The sequence below is a fragment of the Rhinopithecus roxellana genome, chromosome 12 (genome assembly GCF_007565055.1).
Source record: "Rhinopithecus roxellana isolate Shanxi Qingling chromosome 12, ASM756505v1, whole genome shotgun sequence".
NCBI classification, from domain to species: Eukaryota; Metazoa; Chordata; class Mammalia; order Primates; family Cercopithecidae; genus Rhinopithecus; species Rhinopithecus roxellana.
In genome coordinates this window covers 85,953,923-85,972,992 of record NC_044560.1, presented here as the reverse complement: position 1 = coordinate 85,972,992, position 19,070 = coordinate 85,953,923, and the positions used below count along the sequence as shown (strand labels likewise).

The 19,070-nt window shown below is 38.9% G+C and overlaps 1 protein-coding gene across 1 annotated transcript in view; it reads left to right on the top strand.

The window, feature by feature from the left end:
* ZMYM6 (zinc finger MYM-type containing 6) overlaps positions 1 to 19,024 on the top strand; it is a 46,474-nt gene extending 27,450 nt beyond the window's left edge. The window contains 4 exon segments of the mRNA XM_030943026.1: positions 91 to 231; positions 1,354 to 1,391; positions 13,352 to 13,505; positions 17,069 to 19,024. Of these exon segments, the coding sequence (XP_030798886.1) occupies positions 91 to 231; positions 1,354 to 1,391; positions 13,352 to 13,505; positions 17,069 to 18,900 (2,165 nt within the window). The 3' untranslated portion in view covers positions 18,901 to 19,024.
* The last annotated feature ends 46 nt before the right edge of the window (positions 19,025 to 19,070 follow it).

The window sequence follows — 19,070 nt, the reverse complement described above, 5'->3', positions numbered from 1 at the left end:
TACTAAACAGGGTTTTGTGTGTGAGTATGAGTGTGTATGAGAGAGAGACCCTTTTGTTTATTCCAGGTCTTAACTTTTTATTTTAATCAGTAAATATTTCTAAAGCGAAAACTGCTGTGATGGAGCTCCCTTCTGCAAGGACAGATACAACACCAGTTATAACCAGTGTGGTGTCATTGGCAAAAATACCTGCTGCCTTATCTACAGGGAACACTAACAGTGTTTTAAAAGGTATGACTTGATATAATGACATTTGGCTAAGCCATAGAAGTGAGTGTTGTCTAGCCTAAGTAGTTCTCTTTTTTTGAGACAGAGTTTCACTCTTGTTGCCCAGGCTGAAGTGCAATAGCGCGATCTCAACTCACTGCACCCTCTGCCTCCTGGGCTCAAGCAGTTCTCCTGCTTCAGCCTCCCGAGGAGCTGGGATTACAGGCACCTGCCACCATGCCCAGCTATTTTGGTATTTTTAGTAGAAACGGGATTTCACCATGTTGGCTAGGCTGATCTCAAACTCCTGACCTCAGGTGGTCCACCTGCCTCGGCCTCCCAAAGTGCTGGGATTACAGGTGTGAGCTACTAGCCAGTAGTTCTTACTGGTAATACCTTTCTTCATGTGATGTAGGGGAACATGCACCCCCTCCCGCCGCCCCCCCACCCCCGCCTCAGGGGAGTGGGTAGCAAGCAAGGTGGTGTGGATGGGAAAGGAAGTGTCTTTATTTTTGTTTTTTCAATTTTTAATTTTTTTTTTTGAGACGGAGTCTCACTCTGTCACCCAGGCTGGAGTGCAATGGCGCTATCTGGGCTCACTGCAACCTCCACCTCCCAGGTTCAAGCAATTCTTCTGTCTCAGCCTCTTGAGTAGCTGGGTTTACAAGTGCCTGCCACCACACCCAGATAATTTTATATTTTTGGTAGAGACGGGGTTTCACCATGTTGGCCAGGCTGGTCTGGAGCTCCTGGCCTCCCGCCGTGGCCTCCCAAAGTGCTGGGATTACAGGCCACCACACTGGGCTAATTTTTTTTTTTTTTTTTTTTAATCAGGCAGGCTCTTGAGCCATAGAAGGTTCAGAGACACTCCCCAGGAAATGATATTTTTTTAGGAGCCCAAATTATTTTGATATTCCTATTCCTTTACTGCCAGAGGTTCTAATACAGTTGGATAGGGTTGGGGCCCATGAAGCCTTACCAACATTAAGCACCCTGGGTGATACTGATGCAGTTTCCTTGTACCATTTTTCTGAGAAATTCTGGTTTAGACTCTAGCCCAGCTTAATGGGAGGAAAGTAACTTCTCAGTTTCAGTGTTTACTTCTGTATATTCTCAGATAATAATGTTTATTTTAATTTACAACAGGTGCAGTTTCTAAAGAGGCAGCAAAGATCATTCAAGATGTGAGTTTGATTGTTAATACTTTTCTTGATAATGCCACTTGGGCTTATTTTCACTTTGGGTATAGCATTCTAATATATCTGAATACTTTTCTTTTTGCTGGAAGAGGGTCTTAGTTATTAATCTGGGTCTTGGGCACAACTAACAGTAAAGTGACTGGCATAGGCTTTTGACCATATTTCAGCAGCAATTACTGTTTTTTGAAGATGATGTAAACGTGGATTGCTGTTCATAGTGGCAAGCTTAGTCTTTAAAAAAGTGGAGTGATATATTGTGCGCTTTTGTTTTGAATCTTACAGTTTAATCTTAGATCATTAGTAAGAATGCATTCTTGATTTATTTTATTATTTATATTCAGGTTCTATAATTTATTTAAATTCTTGTTAATTCCACCTGGTTGGAAATAACAAAACTACATTATTTTTCTCTTTTACTATATTCAAGTATTTTCCTTTTAAGTTTCGAAAGTTCAGTGTAGTCCTGTTTTATGCAACTTTGAATTATGTGAGACTGAAAATAGTGCAAAGTAAAAATACATTTAGACTTTCACTTTATGTCTCAAATTTGAAATATTGTGAGACTCCTCAAAATTAAAAAAAATGTTCAAGAAATGCATACTTTCAAGTCTGGCAGGCTGACTGCAAATTATGGCATTGTTGCCTTGTATCAGCATCACTTTAGCAGGAAAACAAAATTCCCATCATTCTTTATTAGTATCACATGATACTGTATCGGTTCTTGGGTTAATGTTTCTGATGACTGTTATGCCTTTTTTTTTTTCTTTTGAGACAGGGTCTTGCTCTGTTGCCCAGGCTGGAGTGCAGTGGCATGATCATAGCTCACTGCAACCTTGAAATCCTGGGCTCAAGCAATCCCCTACCTCAGCCTCCTGAGGAGCTAGAACCACAGGTGTCTGCCACCACGCCCAGCTTATTTTGTTTTTTTCTTTTGTTGAGATAGGGTCTCAGTCTTGCTATGTTGCCCAGGCTAGTCTCAAACTCCTGGCCTCAAGTGATCCTCCCACCTCAACCTCGAAGCTGTTGTGATTACGGGCATGAGCCGATGGTGCCCAGCTTGTGCTGCTGTCTTAACATTTGCTCTTGATATAATTAAAACTCTTTTTCATATCATAGAACAATGCCATTTAAGTGTTATATTAAGTGGTGGTGCTAGTGCTAAAAAATGTGCTCCAAATTTAATAACTTTAGAATGAAAGTTAGATGTGATAAAAAAATCTATGAAGATGACCAAACCACTGCTGTGATATCTCATGCTATTAATTTAGGAGAGTGTACCCTGCAGAATATTAGCGGTAGTGCTCAAAAAACCGAAAGTAGTATTAAAGCAGGTATGCCTCTTAGTTCATAAAAATTATAACCAGGCATTGATAATGGAATAAATGGAAAAAAGTTCTGGTAACACAAGTTGCAAGATCAATGCTGCCATAATGCACCCCTGAGGGCAATCTGTCATCTATGCTAAGGCATGAGTATTCTGATTTTGATTTGAAAAGAGGTGACAGTGAGACAAAAGGTTTACTACAAGTCATGGCTGGCTCTCCAATTTTAAAGCTCACCAAGGTTTTAGGAATATAAAAATGAGCCGGCAAGCTGTATCTGCTAACTCCAAAGCTATCAAAACATTTCAGCCTTACCATAATTTAAAGAGGCTTTAACTTGGAAGACAACATAACAACGTAACACCTGCTAATAAGGAATCTGTGCAAGTAGAACAGAAGGTAGATTTGCATAGAGTTCCTGAAGAGGATATTGAATATTTGCTTGGGTTGTCCCCCATGGATTAATAGAGGAAGTCTTGCTAGAATTAGAAAAACAAAAGCAGCTGGAAGAGGGTCCTAGCAGTCAAGCCGGGCCTTGGGCACAACTGACAGTAAAGTGACTGCCATAGGCTTTTGACCATATTTCAGCAGCAATTACTATTTTTGAAGGTGAGCTAAATGTGGATTGCTGTTCGTGGTGGCAAATCTAAAGATGAAAAATGTGTCTGCATACCAAGAAATCCTCAGTGAAAAAAAAAGAGAAAGAAAAACTCTGTAAACTACATTAGATTCATTCTTTAGCAAAAGTCTTCCAAGGAATCAGACCAGCCTTCACTGAAATGTGGAGAGATAGCTTATCCTAATTTAGTGTCTCGTAACCCTCTCATTATTTGTGTTGTTGGAAGATGATAGTAATTTCTCCTTAATTATTTTCAAGCAGCATACCACATTAGATAATGAACTGTCATTAAGTTAACTTGGTATTTATTTGAATATTCCGTATTGTGCAATAAATTATATATATATATATTTTTTGAGACAGAGTCTCACTCTGTCGCCCGGGCTGGAGTGCAGTGGCCGGATGTCAGCTCACCGCAAGCTCCGCCTCCCGAGTTTATGCCATTCTCCTGCCTCAGCCTCCCAAGTACCTGGGACTACAGGCGCCCGCCACCTCGCCCGGCTAGTTTTTTTTTTTTGTATTTTTTAGTAGAGACAGGGTTTCACCATGTTAGCCAGGATGGTCTCGATCTCCTGAGCTCGTGATCCGCCCGTCTCGGCCTCCCAAAGTGCTGGGATTACAGGCTTGAGCCACCGCGCCCAGCCTAAATTATATTTTAAAATTACATAATAAATCACTGTGTTGTACATTAATTATTAACCACACAATTGTATAATCAAGATATTAATGTATTATTATATATTAGTATTAACATGTATTCATAAAAACATTCTGTATTAATTATAGATTTCCGTACTCTGAGAATGCTTCTTTCCTCTATATATATGAGATAATTAGTCTTGAATTATATGTGGAGTATTTCTTTTTTTTTTTTTTTTTTTTTGAGACAGAGTCTCGCTGTGTCGCCCAGGCTGGAGTGCAGTGGCCAGATTGCAGCTCACTGCAAGCTCCGCCTCCTGGGTTTACGCCATTCTCCTGCCTCAGCCTCCCGAGTAGCTGGGACTACAGGTGCCCGCCACCTCGCCCGGCTAGTTTTTTGTATTTTTTTTTGTAGAGACGGGGTTTCACCGTGTTAGCCAGGATGGTCTCGATCTCCTGACCTCGTGATCCGCCCGTCTCGGCCTCCCAAAGTGCTGGGATTACAGGCTTGAGCCACCGCGCCCGGCCACCTTTTTTTTTTTTTTTTTTTGAGACGGAGTCTCACTCTGTCCCCCAGGCTGGAATGCTGTGACCCGATCTCAGCTCACTGCAAGCTCCACCTCCTGGATTCATGCCATTCTCCTGCCTCAGCCTCTCGAGTAGCTGGGACTACAGGCGCCCACCACCACGCCCAGCTAATTTTTTGTATTTGTAGTAGAGACAGGATTTCACTGTGTTAGCCAGGATGGTCTTGATCTCCTGACCTCGTGATCCACCTGCCTCGGCCTCCCAAAGTGCTGGGATTACAGGCGTGAGCCACTGTAACCAGCCCCTATGTAGAGTATTTCTATAATTCACCAGTCATTTAAACTATGTTACAGAATAGTTTTGATTAATATTTTCACTTTAGTCTATAAAAAGCATAATAATAAATAATGTAGTGCTCTTACAACATGAAAAAAAACAAACAAACCTGACAGTTTTAGAATATTTTCTTGGTTTCTCTGAAAACTTTGTTGTGGATCTCCCTCAAGTTATGTAAATGGTTTTAAATTTTTGGGAAAGGTGAAGAATACAGAAACTACAAAGAGGAAAATCTGTAAAACTCAACAAACTTTTCCTTTAAAAGTCTAGATAGTAAATATTTTAGACTTTGCAGGCTCTATGGTTGCAACTGTAGACTCTGTCACCTCTGCCATTGTAGTGCAGAAGCTGCCATAAATAATACATGAAAGAGTGAGCGTGGCTATGTTCCAGTAAAATTTTATTTACAAAAACAGATGGTGGGCTGGACATGGTGCACAGGCCATAGTTTGCCAACCCCTGCTCTATGATATTCCCACCATCCAGAATTAACCATTGTTAGATTTGGTTTATTTGCTCAGTTTCTTTCCTCTACCTTTTTCTTCTTTTTTAAAAAATTAATCACTGCTACCAGTTCGTCTCCCTTTTACATCCCTGGAAGCAACTACTATTATGAGTTTAGTGTGTGTGCTTTTAGACGATCTAGTAATCTTTCATATTTACAGATCCATGGAAAATATTTAATATTGTTTTAAAAAATATCTATCCACATTGATACTGAGTAGGTTTTGTACATTCCTGTTGATTATAGTAATATTTTGCCTCTAGGTACCACATTTTATTTATCCGTTGCCCTATTGATGAACATTAGATCGTTTCCAGGTTTTCGCTATTAAAAATCTTTGCAGCTAGGCACGGTGGCTCATGTCTGTAATCCCAGCATTTTGGGAGGCCAAGGTGGGTAGATCTCTTGAGCTCAGGAGTTTGAGACCAGCCTGGACAACATGGCAAAACCCCATCTCTACTGAAAGTACAAAAAATTAGCGAGGTGGTGGCAAGTGCATCTAGTCCCAGCTACTTGTGAGGCTGAGATGGGAGAATCACCTGAATCTAGGAGTTCAAGGCTGTAGTGAGCCTTGATTGCACCACTGCACTCCAGCTTGGGTGACAGAGTGAGACCCTGTCTCAGAAAAGAAAAAGAAAAAGAAAAAAAAAAATCTCTGGGGCCAAGTGTGGTGGCTCACGCCTGTAATCCCAGCACTTTGGGAGGCCAAGGGTCACTTGAGTCCAGGAGTTTGAGACCAGCCTGGGCAACATGATGAAACCTCATCTTTATAAAAAATACCAAAAAATTAGCTGGGTATGGTGGTGCATTCCTGTAGTCCCAGCTACTCAGGAGGCTGAGGTGGGAGGGTTGCTTGAGCCTAGGAGGTAGGTCAAAGCTGCGGTGAGCTGAGATCACACCACTACACTCCAGCCTGGGTGACAGAGTAAGACCCCGTCTCTAAATAAATAAATAAATAAAAATATCTGCTACAGTGAATATCCTTGTATATATCTCCTTCTGTGTACGTAGATGTGTAGAAATGGAAGAGTGGAATTGTTAGGTCAAAGAGCATTTTCATTTTTAGGGCTGTTCCAACTTTTATCCCTACCAACAGTTATGACTGTACCCATATATTACAGCCTCACCATCATTTAATGTTGTCAGATTTAAACTTTTTTTGCCAATCTGTTTGGTGGTATCTTATTGTTGTCTTATTTTGTGTGTCACTGATTACCAGTAGGTTTGCTTATATTTCTGTTTTTTGGTCATTTGAATTTTCTTTAATTTCCTGTTTTTAATTTTTCCCCATTTTTGTGTTGAATTATCTTTTTCTTAATGATTTTTAGGTGGTCTCTCTAATCTGGATTTTCCCCCTTTTCAACTAATTATTTTCATCAACACAAAAATATACAGTCCTGCATCTTATCTGAGAATAATCCTTTTTTAACACCATGGCCCTCCAGCAACTATCCCTTTTCTCTGCTCTCTTTGTGGAAAAACTCCTCTAAAGGTAGCCTGTTTTTGCCGCCTCTGCCTCCTTATCTGTTATCTCTCCTTAGGTCATTCCAGTCAGGCTTTTGTCTGCACCATTGCATTGAAACTGTTCTTGTCAATATGCTATCAGTCTTTATTTTGCCAAATCTGGTAGTCAATTTACTGTATTTAACAGTTACTCTGTCTTCCTTTTTTGAAATACTTTCTTCATTCAACTTCCAGAACATCATACTTGGCCCTTTTCTCAGTCTACATTACTTTTAGTGAACTCATGCAGTCCTGTGGTTTTATTGATCGATTGATTGATTGAGACAGGGTCTTGAGTGCAGTAGCATGATCTCAGCTCACTGCAACCTCCACCTTCTGGGATTGAGACCCTCCCACCTCAGCCTTCTGGTAGTTGGGACCACAGCGGCATGCCACCATGCCTGGTTAACTTTTGTACATTTTTAGTAGAGATGAGGTCTCGCTATGTTGCCCAGGCTGGTCTCAAACTTCTGGACTCAAGCCATCCTCCCACCTCAGCCTCCCAAAGTGCTAGGATACAGATGTGAGCCATTTCTCTTGGCCCAGTCCTTTGGTTTTAAATACCACCTAGATGGTGGTTGATTCCTTCTAGATGTATTTAGATTTATTTCTCTTACCCTGACCTTTGAGCTCCAGATTCATGTATCCAGCTGCCGACTTGACATTTACACTTAGATGATTAACAACCATCTCAAATAGTATATCTAAAACAGAACCCTTTTATCCCCCCAGACTTCTCTTCAGTGATCCCTACTTCTTACCACCTCCATTACCACCTCTTTAGTCTGAGCATCATCATTCTTTTGGATTATTGCAGTGACCTATCTGTCTTCCTGCTTCCATTTTTGTCCTTCGCAGTTTTTTCTCTACACTGTTACCAGAATGGTCTTTTAAAAACCCAAATCAGATCATGTCATTCCTCTGCTCAAAAACCTTCAGTGAAATTCTGAAAAGAATAAAGAAGGCAAAGAGCTAGTTTCCACATATTGAAATTATGGGAAAACTACAGATATAAAGCTACGTAGTTAAAACAGTTGGTACTGGTGCATGAACAGACAGACAACCCAGTAGAAGAGAAACCCAGAAATAGGCCCAAACATTTTTTTTTTTTTGAGACAGAGTCTCGCCCTGTCGCCCAGACTGGAGTGCAGTCATGCGATCTCAGCTCACTTCAACCTCCGCCTCCCAGGTTCAAGCAATTCTCTGCCTCAGCCTCCCTAGTAGCTGGGATTACAGGTGCGTGCCACCATGCCTGGCTAATTTTTGTATTTTTAGTAGAGACAGGGTTTCACCATCTTTGCCACGCTAGTCTTGAACTCCTGACCTCGTGATTCACCCACCTCGGCCTCCCAAAGTGCTGGGATTACAGGCATGAGCCACAGCACCTGGCCCAAACATATATTTAATATATGGGAATTTAGTAATGATAGAGGTGACATTTCAGATCAACAGGAAAAATATGGATTATTTAATAAATAATGCTGTGACAACTGAGTAGACACATGGAAGAAAATTTAGATTTGTATTTCACAAAAAAATAAAGTTCAGATGGAGAAATACCTAAGAAATTGTAAGTATGTAGTCAGAAAAATATAGGAAAAAATTTTAACAGTGTAGAAGTCTTTCTAAATATGTCACAAAACCCAGAAGCCATAAAAGAATCAATGGGGAAATTCAACCATATTTCAAAATCAAAAGACAAATGACAAAATGAAAAGGTTACATACAACTCATGTTGCAAAAATCTAGTTTTTTTAAATAGTAAAGAGCTTCTATGGGCCGGGTGCGGTGGCTCATGCCTGTAATCCCAACACTTTGGGAGGCCGAGGTGGGCAAATCTCCTAAGGGCAGGAGTTCAAGACCAGCCTGGCCAACATGGCGAAACCCTGTCTCTTCTAAAAATACAAAAATTAGTTGGGTGTCTTGGCACATGCCTGTAATCCCAGCTACTCAGGTGGCTAAGGCACGGGTAATTGCTTGATCCCGGGATGCGGAGGTTGCAGTGAGCTGAGATCACGCCACTGCACTTGCGTCTGGGTGACAGAGCGAGACTGTCTCAAAAAACAAAAACAAAAACAAAAAATCCCCAAGGAGCTTCTGTGAATCATTTTAAATGCAGGTAGGAAAATGGGCAAAAGTAACATATGCAAAGATACTTAACTTCAAAACGAGAGAAATGCTGGTTAGAACTATGGTTTAATCAGATTGGCAAAGAAAAATGATGGGTAACACTGCTAAGGTATTCTTATTGCCAATAGGAGTGTAAATTGATAAAAGTGCTGCAGAGGGCAATTTAGTAGAACCTATTAAAATTTTAACTACCATTTACCCAGGAACTCCATTTTTAGGAATTTATCTTTCAGATACATTTTGTACATTTATGAAATGAAGCATGTACAAGGATTTTAATCATAGCATTGTTTGTAGTAGCAGAAGCTTAAAAGCAACCTAATTATTTCACTAGTGGTCAGGGCCGTGGTGTATTCACTCTTGAGTTATTGTGTGAATTAGAAAAAAATAGCTCTACGTGGGCAGGGTCTGAAATGTACCCTTTTTGAATTTCACACCTATTTATATGGCCTGGCACGTGGAGTTGCTGTGCAGGCATACATAGTGGCCTTGTTGAGGCTATAGTTAAAACTGAACAAGGTATATATCCCTAACAATGGAATATTACACAGTTGTTAAAAAAGAATGTGGCAGCTCAGTATATGCATACATAGAGCAGTCTCAAATATCATAAGTGAAAAAAGACACAAGATTGTGTAACATGGTGCCATTTGTGCTACACACACACACACACTTATATATATGTGTAGACTATCCCTGGAAGACAACTAATAAATGGGTAATAGTGGTTGCCTCTAAGGATAATTGAATCACTAGGGGAGAATTTTAAAAGGGAAAATTATTTTTTCATTGTGTATTATTTGAATCTTTGAATTTTTTGGCACATCTGTTAAACATGCATAGAATTTTTTTTGAAAAGATAAGGGAAAATGATAATGAATATGAATTGAGAGTTCACAGAAGAGGGACTACAAATAATGCTTACATGTGAAAAATACCTAACTACACTAAAGTAAAATAATTTTTCACTTACTGAGAAATAACAAAATGTTTTGGTAATACTGTATTGACTAGGATACTGGGAAAGGCCCACATCTGTTGAGAATGGTCACATAATTTGATATAAGGTCTATGGAGAGCAATGTGGCAGTACCATCAGAATTAACATTGTGTATTTGGGACCCACCAACAACACTTTTAAGACTTTATTCTGTAGATAAACTGGCACATGTAGAATTAATTTAGGTCTAAACATACTCATTGTAGCATTGTTTATAACAGTAAAAGATTTGTAACATCCTAGATATGTTCATCAGGGATTCTTCAGATTACTTTTGGTACATTTAATAATGGAATACTATGCAAGCTGTTATTAGGCAGCTTTATACAATGTTGTGTAAATGGACCTCCAAGATAGTTTGCTAAGTGACAAGAGCAAGGTTCTGAATCTTGATAATAATAGGCTACACTTTGTAGTCAGAAGCAACTTTGTTTGATTACATAGACCATCTCTAGAAGGATATATAGTAGTACCGCTTATCTGTGGCTTGAAAATATTAAATGGAAAATTCCAGAAATAAACAATTCATAAGTTTTAAATTGTGTGCCATTCTGAGTAGCACGATGAAATATCATGCCATTCTACCTGGGATGTAAATCATCTCTTTGTCTAGCATATCCACACTGTGTATACTACCCATCACTAGTCAGTAGCCATCTCAGTTATCAGGTTACAAGAAGGATGAGTACAGCACATTAAGATATTTTGAGAGAGAGTACATTCATGTAACTTTTATTACAGTATATATTATAATTATATTATATATATTATAATTATAATTACAATATACATATTGTATGTGTATATACAACCCTGTATACATATTTCAGGCAACATAGTGGTTGCCTGAAACCATGGATCATACCAAACCCTATATACATATATATGTGTATATATATCACACTTAGCACTTATCACTACCTGGAATTATATATATACACACATACATATCTGTGTGTGTATTTATGTATACATATACAGTATATACATATATACTATGCCTATATATGGATATATACATATATCCATAATATATCCATATATATCCATAATATATCCATATACATATATACACATATATACATATGTGTGTATATATATAGGGTTCGGTATGATCCATGGTTTCAGGCTACCACTGGGGGTCTTGGAACATATTCCCAGCAGATAAGGGGGAACAACTGTATAAGAAACTGGGAACAGTAGTTGTGTTCAAGGTTGAGTCTGGGTAGATGGTAGTGATTCATGTATATATTACTTTAATTGCAAAAACGACAGTTATTTTTGCACCAACGCAGTACTTCCATACCTTTTGAATTTTGCACTGAGTTCATGTATTACTTTTGTTTAAAGTAAATTTAAATATAATCTCCAATGGCTTCCCATCAAATTTAAAATACAATCCTAATTTTGTTTTTGACTGAGACCTTCCAGATCCTATACAATTTAGTTTCTGCCTACTTCTCCAAATGTATCATTCTCCCGTTGCTTACTGTCTTTCAGCCTTGTTCTTGTTGATGTTTCTAAAGCATGCCAAGCTTTTTCCCACTTCAGGGTTTTTGCACCTATAGTCTTCCTGCCTGAACTCTCCTGACCTTAGGCCTTTGCATGGCTTACTCTTTTGAATAATTCAGAAGGTCTCTGCTCAGATGTTTACTTTGAAATTGCCCCTCCTCCATGCCATCACTCTCCATTCCTGTACGCTGCTTTATTTTCTTCATTGCACTTATCACTACCTAGCATTATATATTATTTGTTTTACTTGTTTATTGTTTGTGCCTTCCTCTAGAATGTAAGGCTTATAAGAGCAGAACTTTGTCTTGTTTTCTGCTGTATCTCCAGGGCTTAGAACAGTGCCTGGCTTGTAGTAAACATTCAGGAAATAAATACTGAGTGAATATACATGTTTTAAGTACATTCCTCCACTCTGTTGTTTGTCCTGTAACTTTGTTTTATAAAGACCTTTGTTTACAGAAGTTTTTATTTTTGATTAAAAAAATTTACTTTTTAAGAGCTTTATTATGATAGGCAGAATAGTAGCCCCCCCAAAGATGTCCATGTCCTTGTCCACAGAATCTGTGAATATATTACATTACATGGCAAAGATGAATTAAGGTAGCAAATGGCATTAGGGTTACTAATCAGCTAACCTTAAAATAGGGAGATTATCCTGGATCATCTGAGCAGTTTTAAATTTTGAGGTACTCAAATGTATCAACTTTCTACTTTGACTCTTTCGTGTTTTATTTAAGAATACTTGGCCGGGCGCGGTGGCTCAAGCCTGTAATCCCAGCACTTTGGGAGGCCGAGACGGGCGGATCACGAGGTCAGGAGATCGAGACCATCCTGGCTAACACGGTGAAACTCCGTCTCTACTAAAAAATACAAAAAACTAGCCGGGCGAGGTGGCGGGCGCCTGTGGTCCCAGCTACTCGGGATGCTGAGGCAGGAGAATGGCGTGAACCCGGGAGGCGGAGCTTGCAGTGAGCTGCGTCCGGCCACTGCACTCCAGCCTGGGTGACGGAGCGAGACTCCGTCTCAAAAAAAAAAAAAAAAAAAAAAAAAAAAGAATACTTTGTGATCCCGGCCGGGCACGCTGGCTCATGCCTGTAATCCTAGCACTTTGGGAGGCCGAGGTGGGTAGATCACGAGGTCAGGAGTTCGAGACCAGCCTGGCCAACATAGTGAAACACTTTCTCTACTAAAAATACAAAAAATTAGCCGGGCGTGGTGGCGCACACCTGTGGTCCCAGCTACTCAGGAGGCTGAGGCACAAGAATCGCTTGAACCTGGGAGGCGAAGGTTGCAGTGAGCCGAGATTGTGCCACTGTACTCCAGCCTGGGTGACAGAGTGAGACTCTGTCTCAAAAAACAAAAAACAAAAAAAGAAAAGAAGACTTTGTGATCTGGTTATACTTTGTGATCTGATTATTTGAAAGTTCTCTAGTGACTTTAGTTTTGGGTTTTTTTTTTTTTTTCTGAGATCTTTAATTGATGTGGAATATATTTTTGTGTATGGTCTGAGGTTGGATCTAATTTTTCTGAGTAGCCAGTTATCCTAATCAGCAAGATTAACAATTGTTTTCATTGTTTTGATCATACTTATTTTAAAAATATATATTATATTTATAAATTTTATATTTATAGTTTATAAATATTTTTTAAAATCAGTAAATTAAACTAATGCTGATTGGGAGAAGTAGGAATCTGTGTGTATTTTCCAAGGTGACTTTTTTATTGCAACCACTCTTTGAGAGGAATTGTATTTCTCCTGATGTATATCAACTTTCAGTTGGTAGCAATTATAGTCAGTGATAAGATACTAAAAAAAATCTTTCTGCGGTTTCTGAATTTGCTTTTAACTAGGAAAGTACACAGGCAGATGCCATGAAATTTCCATCTTCCCAGTCTTCCCAGCCTTCCAGGCTTTTAAAGAACAAAGGCATATCATGCAAACCCGTCTCACAGACCAAGGCCACTTCTTGCAAACCACATACACAGCACAAAGAATGTCAGACAGGTATGTATCCTTGTGTGTTCCCATGTACAAAGCTTGTTTTCTGGCTTGTTTTTGTTTTTTAAAAAAGGAAAAGAAAATAATTGACAGATTCTTAAATGTGAAAACATTCCTTTTCTTGGCTCACATACTTTGAATACTTAATTTATTGCTTTCATAATTATTAACACTAATAACCAGCTATTATAACAAGCTATTATAATTACTAACATATAGTTTTAGTTGAAAGCATTAATGATTTAACCTGTTTTTTTTTTTTAAATACTGCAAATTCAATTGTCAGTTGCTGACAGTACAACTAATTTATCTGAGGTATTGGTGACCGTGAAAATTGTTTGAGCTTATATTTGAAAAAGTTGTAAAGTATTACTTTTAATCCAACTACCCTTAGATTTTCAATTGCTTTAATAGTCTACTGTGCCTAAAGCATTGATTTTTTTTTTTTTTTTTTGAGATGGAGTTTCACTCTTGTCGCCCAAGCTAGAGTGTAATAGCACGATCTTGGCTCCCTGTAACTTCTGGGTTCAAGTGATTCTCCTGCCTCAGCCTCCTGAGCAGCTGGGATTACAGGTGCCTGCCGCCACAGCTGGCTAATTTTTGTATTTTTAGTAGAGATGGGGTTTCACCACTTTGACCAGGCTGGTTTTGAACTCCTGACCTCAGGTGATCTGCCTGCCTCGGTCTCCCAAAGTGCTGGGATTACAGGCATGAGCCACTGCCCCCGGCCTGATTTTTGTTTTTAATAATAATTTTACTTCATAGAATATGCTGTATTTAAAAGCTTAGTCTGTCAACAAGTAGTAAGTTTTTATGTAGCGTACCTTTATTTTGGTAGAAGTCAAGGAGAATCCTGTTTTCCTTCCTCAGGAAATTTATATTCCTATTAAAACAATATATTCTTTGTACTTGAATTTATATTAAAAAACATTCACACATGGAGAGTACTGAAGGATCTGTGGGCATCTGTGTGTGTGTGCACGCGCGTGCTTATGTTTTGAGTTTTAGATTAAATATTGAATTGTCGGTCGGACGCGGTGGCTCATGCATATAGTCTCAGCACTTTGGGAGGCCAACATGGGCAGATCACCTGAGGTCAGGAGTTTGAGACTAGCCTAACCAACATGGTGAAACCCTATCTCTACTAAAAATACAAAATTAGCTGGGCGTGATGGCATATGACTATAATCCCAGCTACTCAGGAGGCTGAGGCAGGAGAATCGCTTGAACCTAGGAGGTGGAGGTTGCTGTGAGCCAAGATCGCGCCATTGTGCTCCAACCTGGGCAACAAGAGTGAAACTCCATCTTTTTTAAAAGAATAAATATTGCCGGGCGCGGTGGCTCAAGCCTGTAATCCCAGCACTTTGGGAGGCCGAGACGGGCGGATCACGAGGTCAGGAGATCGAGACCATCCTGGCTAACACGGTGAAACCCCGTCTCTACTAAAAATACAAAAAAAAACTAGCCGGGCGAGGTGGCGGGCGCCTGTAGTCCCAGCTACTCCGGAGGCTGAGGCAGGAGAATGGCATGAACCCGGGAGGCGGAGCTTGCAGTGAGCTGAGATCCGGCCACTGCACTCCAGCCTGGGGACAGAGTGAGACTCCGTCTCAAAAAAAAAAAAAAAAAAAAAAAAAAAAAAAAAAAAAAAAAAAAGAATAAATATTGAATTGTTTTCTAACAATCGAAATTATTTTTTCATTTGACATTGCATTGGAAACATTATTCCACATCAATGTAAATTTAAATATACATTGAGATTCTTTTTTTCCAATTTTTATTATTTTATTTTATTTTATTTTATTTTATTTTATTCAGGGGGTACATGTGCAGATTTGTTACCTGGGTATGAGATTCTAAAAATAGAATTCAGTGTATATAATGTAACCAACTCCGTAAAATTGGAAATTTAGATATTATAAGCAATGTTGGGTTAAGCTAGGTTAATGGATCTTGTCCACTTGCCTAATTATGTCCTTAGGATAAATCCTAGTCAGTGGAATTATTGATTCAAAGACTATCATCAATTTTTTTTTTTTTTGAGACAGAGTCTATCTCTGTCGCTCAGGCTGTAGCGCAGTGGTGCGATCTCGGCTCACTGCAGCCTCCACCTCCTGGGTTCAAGCGATTCTCCTGCCTCAAGCCTCCCAAGTAGATGGGATTACAGGCACCCGTGACCACGGCCAGCTAATTTTTTTTGTATTTTTAGAGACAGGTTTCACTGTGTTGGCCACGCTGGTCTTGAACTCCTGACCTCATGATCCGCCTGCCTCAGCCTCCCAAAGTGCTGGGATTACAAGCATGAGCCACTGTGCCTGGCCTATTATCTATTCTTAAAGCTTTTGATACCTGTTGCCTAAATTGCCCTCCTGAAAAGTTACATCAATGTATGCTCCAACCAGCGGTGTTCAGGAGGATCCATTTCTCTACAACCTCACTGACACTGAGTATCAAAATTCAGAAAGGTTGAGTATACAGTACAGTCAACACTAGTATACTCTTCATCTAGATAAATGAAATGTTAACTTTTTGCAATTTTTTTTTTTTCTGGATTGTTTCAAAGTAAAACATTATTTTTCTTTCTCTTTTTCTTCCTTCTCTTTCTCTTTTTTGAGATGGAGTTTCGCTCTTGTCTCCCAGGCTGGAGTGCAATGGCGTGATCTCAGCACACTGCAACCTCCGCCTCCTGGGTTCAAGCAATTCTCCTGTCTCAGCCTCTCAAGTGGTTGGGATTATAGGCACATACCACCACGCCTGGCTAATTTTGTGTTTTTAGTAGAGAGGGGGTTTCACCATGTTGGCCTTGCTGGTCTCGAACTCCTGATCACAAGTGATCTGCCCACCTTGGCCTCCCAGAGTGCTGGGAGTACAGGTGTGAGCCCCATGCCTGGTCTTTTTTTTCTTTTTCTTTAAAAATTTTTTTCGATACCAGTGTCACTCACCAATACAAAATTTCTTCTTTTTTTTTTTTGTTTCTTGAGACACAGTCTCAAGAGTGCAGTGGTGTGATCCTGGCTCCCTGTGGCCTCAACCTCCTGGGCTCAGGTGATCCTCTTGCTTTAGCTACCCAAGTAGCTGGGACTATAGACGTGTGCCACTGCACCCAGCCAATTTTTTTTTTTTTTTTTTTTTTGTAGAGATGGAGTTTTGCCATGTTGCCCAGACTGGTCTCTAACACCGGGGCTCAAGTGATCCACCCACCTTGGCATCCCAAAGTGCTGGGATTATAGGTGTGAGCCACCCTGCTCAGCCAAAAAGTTTATTGTTAATTTGATGTGTACTGTGGTCTTCAGCCCTAATTTCAATAACCTAGTGGGTGCTTGGGATTACTTGTACATGTATCACATCCTACAGTTTTATTATAGCTAGTGATCAAGCTTTGGGCAAAGGAGAAATTCAGTTGTCAGTGGCATCACTGGAAATATTATGATTTGTGCTTAAACTTTTATCAGTGCATTCTTTTGATAAATAGAAATAGTAACCAAATATGAATTTTAAATGTGTGGGGAGATACATAAAGAACATTGCTTATTTGTTCTTGAAAATAACAGTGATTCAAATATTTCATTCAGATTTACCTATGCCTAATGAAAAAAATGATGCAGAACTTGATTCTCCACCTTCAAAGAAAAAAAGATTAGGTTTTTTCCAGACTTACGATACAGAATATCTAAAAGTTGGTTTTATTATCTGTCCTGGATCAAAAGAAAGTTCACCAAGGCCACAGTGTGTCATTTGTGGAGAGATCTTATCCAGTGAAAACATGAAGCCAGCAAATCTTTCTCATCATTTGAAGACAAAACATGCAGAATTAGAAAACAAACCAGTAGATTTTTTTGAACAAAAATCTCTGGAAATGGAATGTCAAAATAGTTCTTTAAAAAAGTGTTTACTAGTTGAAAAGTCACTTGTGAAAGCTTCTTATTTAATTGCTTTCCAAACTGCTGCAAGCAAGAAGCCATTCTCCATTGCTGAAGAATTAATTAAACCATATTTAGTAGAAATGTGTTCAGAAGTTTTGGGTTCAAGTGCTGGAGACAAAATGAAAACTATCCCACTTTCTAACGTTACAATTCAACACAGGATTGAGGAACTATCTGCAGACATTGAAGACCAGCTGATTCAAAAGATCAGAGAGTCAAAGTGGTTTGCCCTACAGATAGATGAGTCATCAGAAATCTCAGATATCACACTTCTTTTGTGCTATATTCGTTTCATTGATTATGATTGTCGTGATGTAAAAGAAGAATTATTATTTTGCATTGAAATGCCTACTCAAATAACTGGTTTTGAAATATTTGAACTAATAAATAAATATATTGATAGTAAATCTCTGAATTGGAAACATTGTGTTGGTCTCTGTACCGATGGGGCTGCAAGCATGACTGGCAGGTATTCTGGTTTAAAAGCAAAAATTCAAGAAGTTGCCATGAGTACAGTGGCATTTACACATTGTTTTATTCACCGTGAACGTTTAGTGGCAGAAAAGTTGTCTCCATGTTTACATAAAATTCTTTTGCAGTCAGCACAAATTCTAAGTTTTATAAAGAGCAATGCATTGAATTCACGTATGTTAACAATTTTGTGTGAAGAGATGGGATCTGAGCATGTGAGTTTACCGCTTCATGCTGAAGTACGTTGGATATCAAGAGGGAGAATGTTAAAAAGATTATTTGAATTACGACATGAGATTGAAATATTTTTAAGTCAAAAGCATTCAGATTTGGCCAAGTATTTCCATGATGAGGAATGGGTTGCAAAGCTGGCCTACTTATCAGATATATTTTCACTTATAAATGAATTAAATTTAAGTCTCCAAGGAACTTTGACTACTTTCTTCAATTTGTGTAAAAAAATTGATGTATTTAAGAGAAAGTTAAAAATGTGGTTGAAGCGCACGCAAGAGAATGATTATGACATGTTCCCTTCATTTTCTGAATTCTCAAATTCATCAGGCTTAAATATGACAGAGATCACAAGGATTATTTTTGAGCACCTGGAAGGACTTTCTCAAGTGTTCAGTGACTGTTTTCCACCAGAACAAGACTTGCGTTCAGGAAATTTGTGGATAATTAACCCTTTTATGAATCACCAAAATAATAATCTCACCGACTTCGAAGAAGAAAAGCTAACACAGCTATCTTCAGATTTAGGATTACAATCAGTATTTAAATCAGTGTCTGTAACTCAGTTTTGGATAAATGCAAAGACAAGTTACCCAGAACTCCATGAAAGGGCAATGAAATTTTTATTACCCTTTTCAACTGTTTATTTATGTGATGCTGCCTTTTCAGCTTTGACTGAGTCAAAACAAAGAAATCTGTTGGTTTCTGGCCCTGCCCTAAGACTTGCAGTCACATCTTTAATTCCAAGGATGGAAAAATTAGTGAAGGAAAAAGAGTAGCAATATGCACATTGCTTAATAGTGAAGTCAATAATCTTGTGTTAAGTTTTGTATAAGTATCCTAAAAGATAATTTCCTAATGTGGATTTGTGTTTTCAGTGATTAAATGTTTTAATAATTTTTCCCTTTTTGTTGAGGAATTTAATAATTATGATTTTTGTAAGTAATTA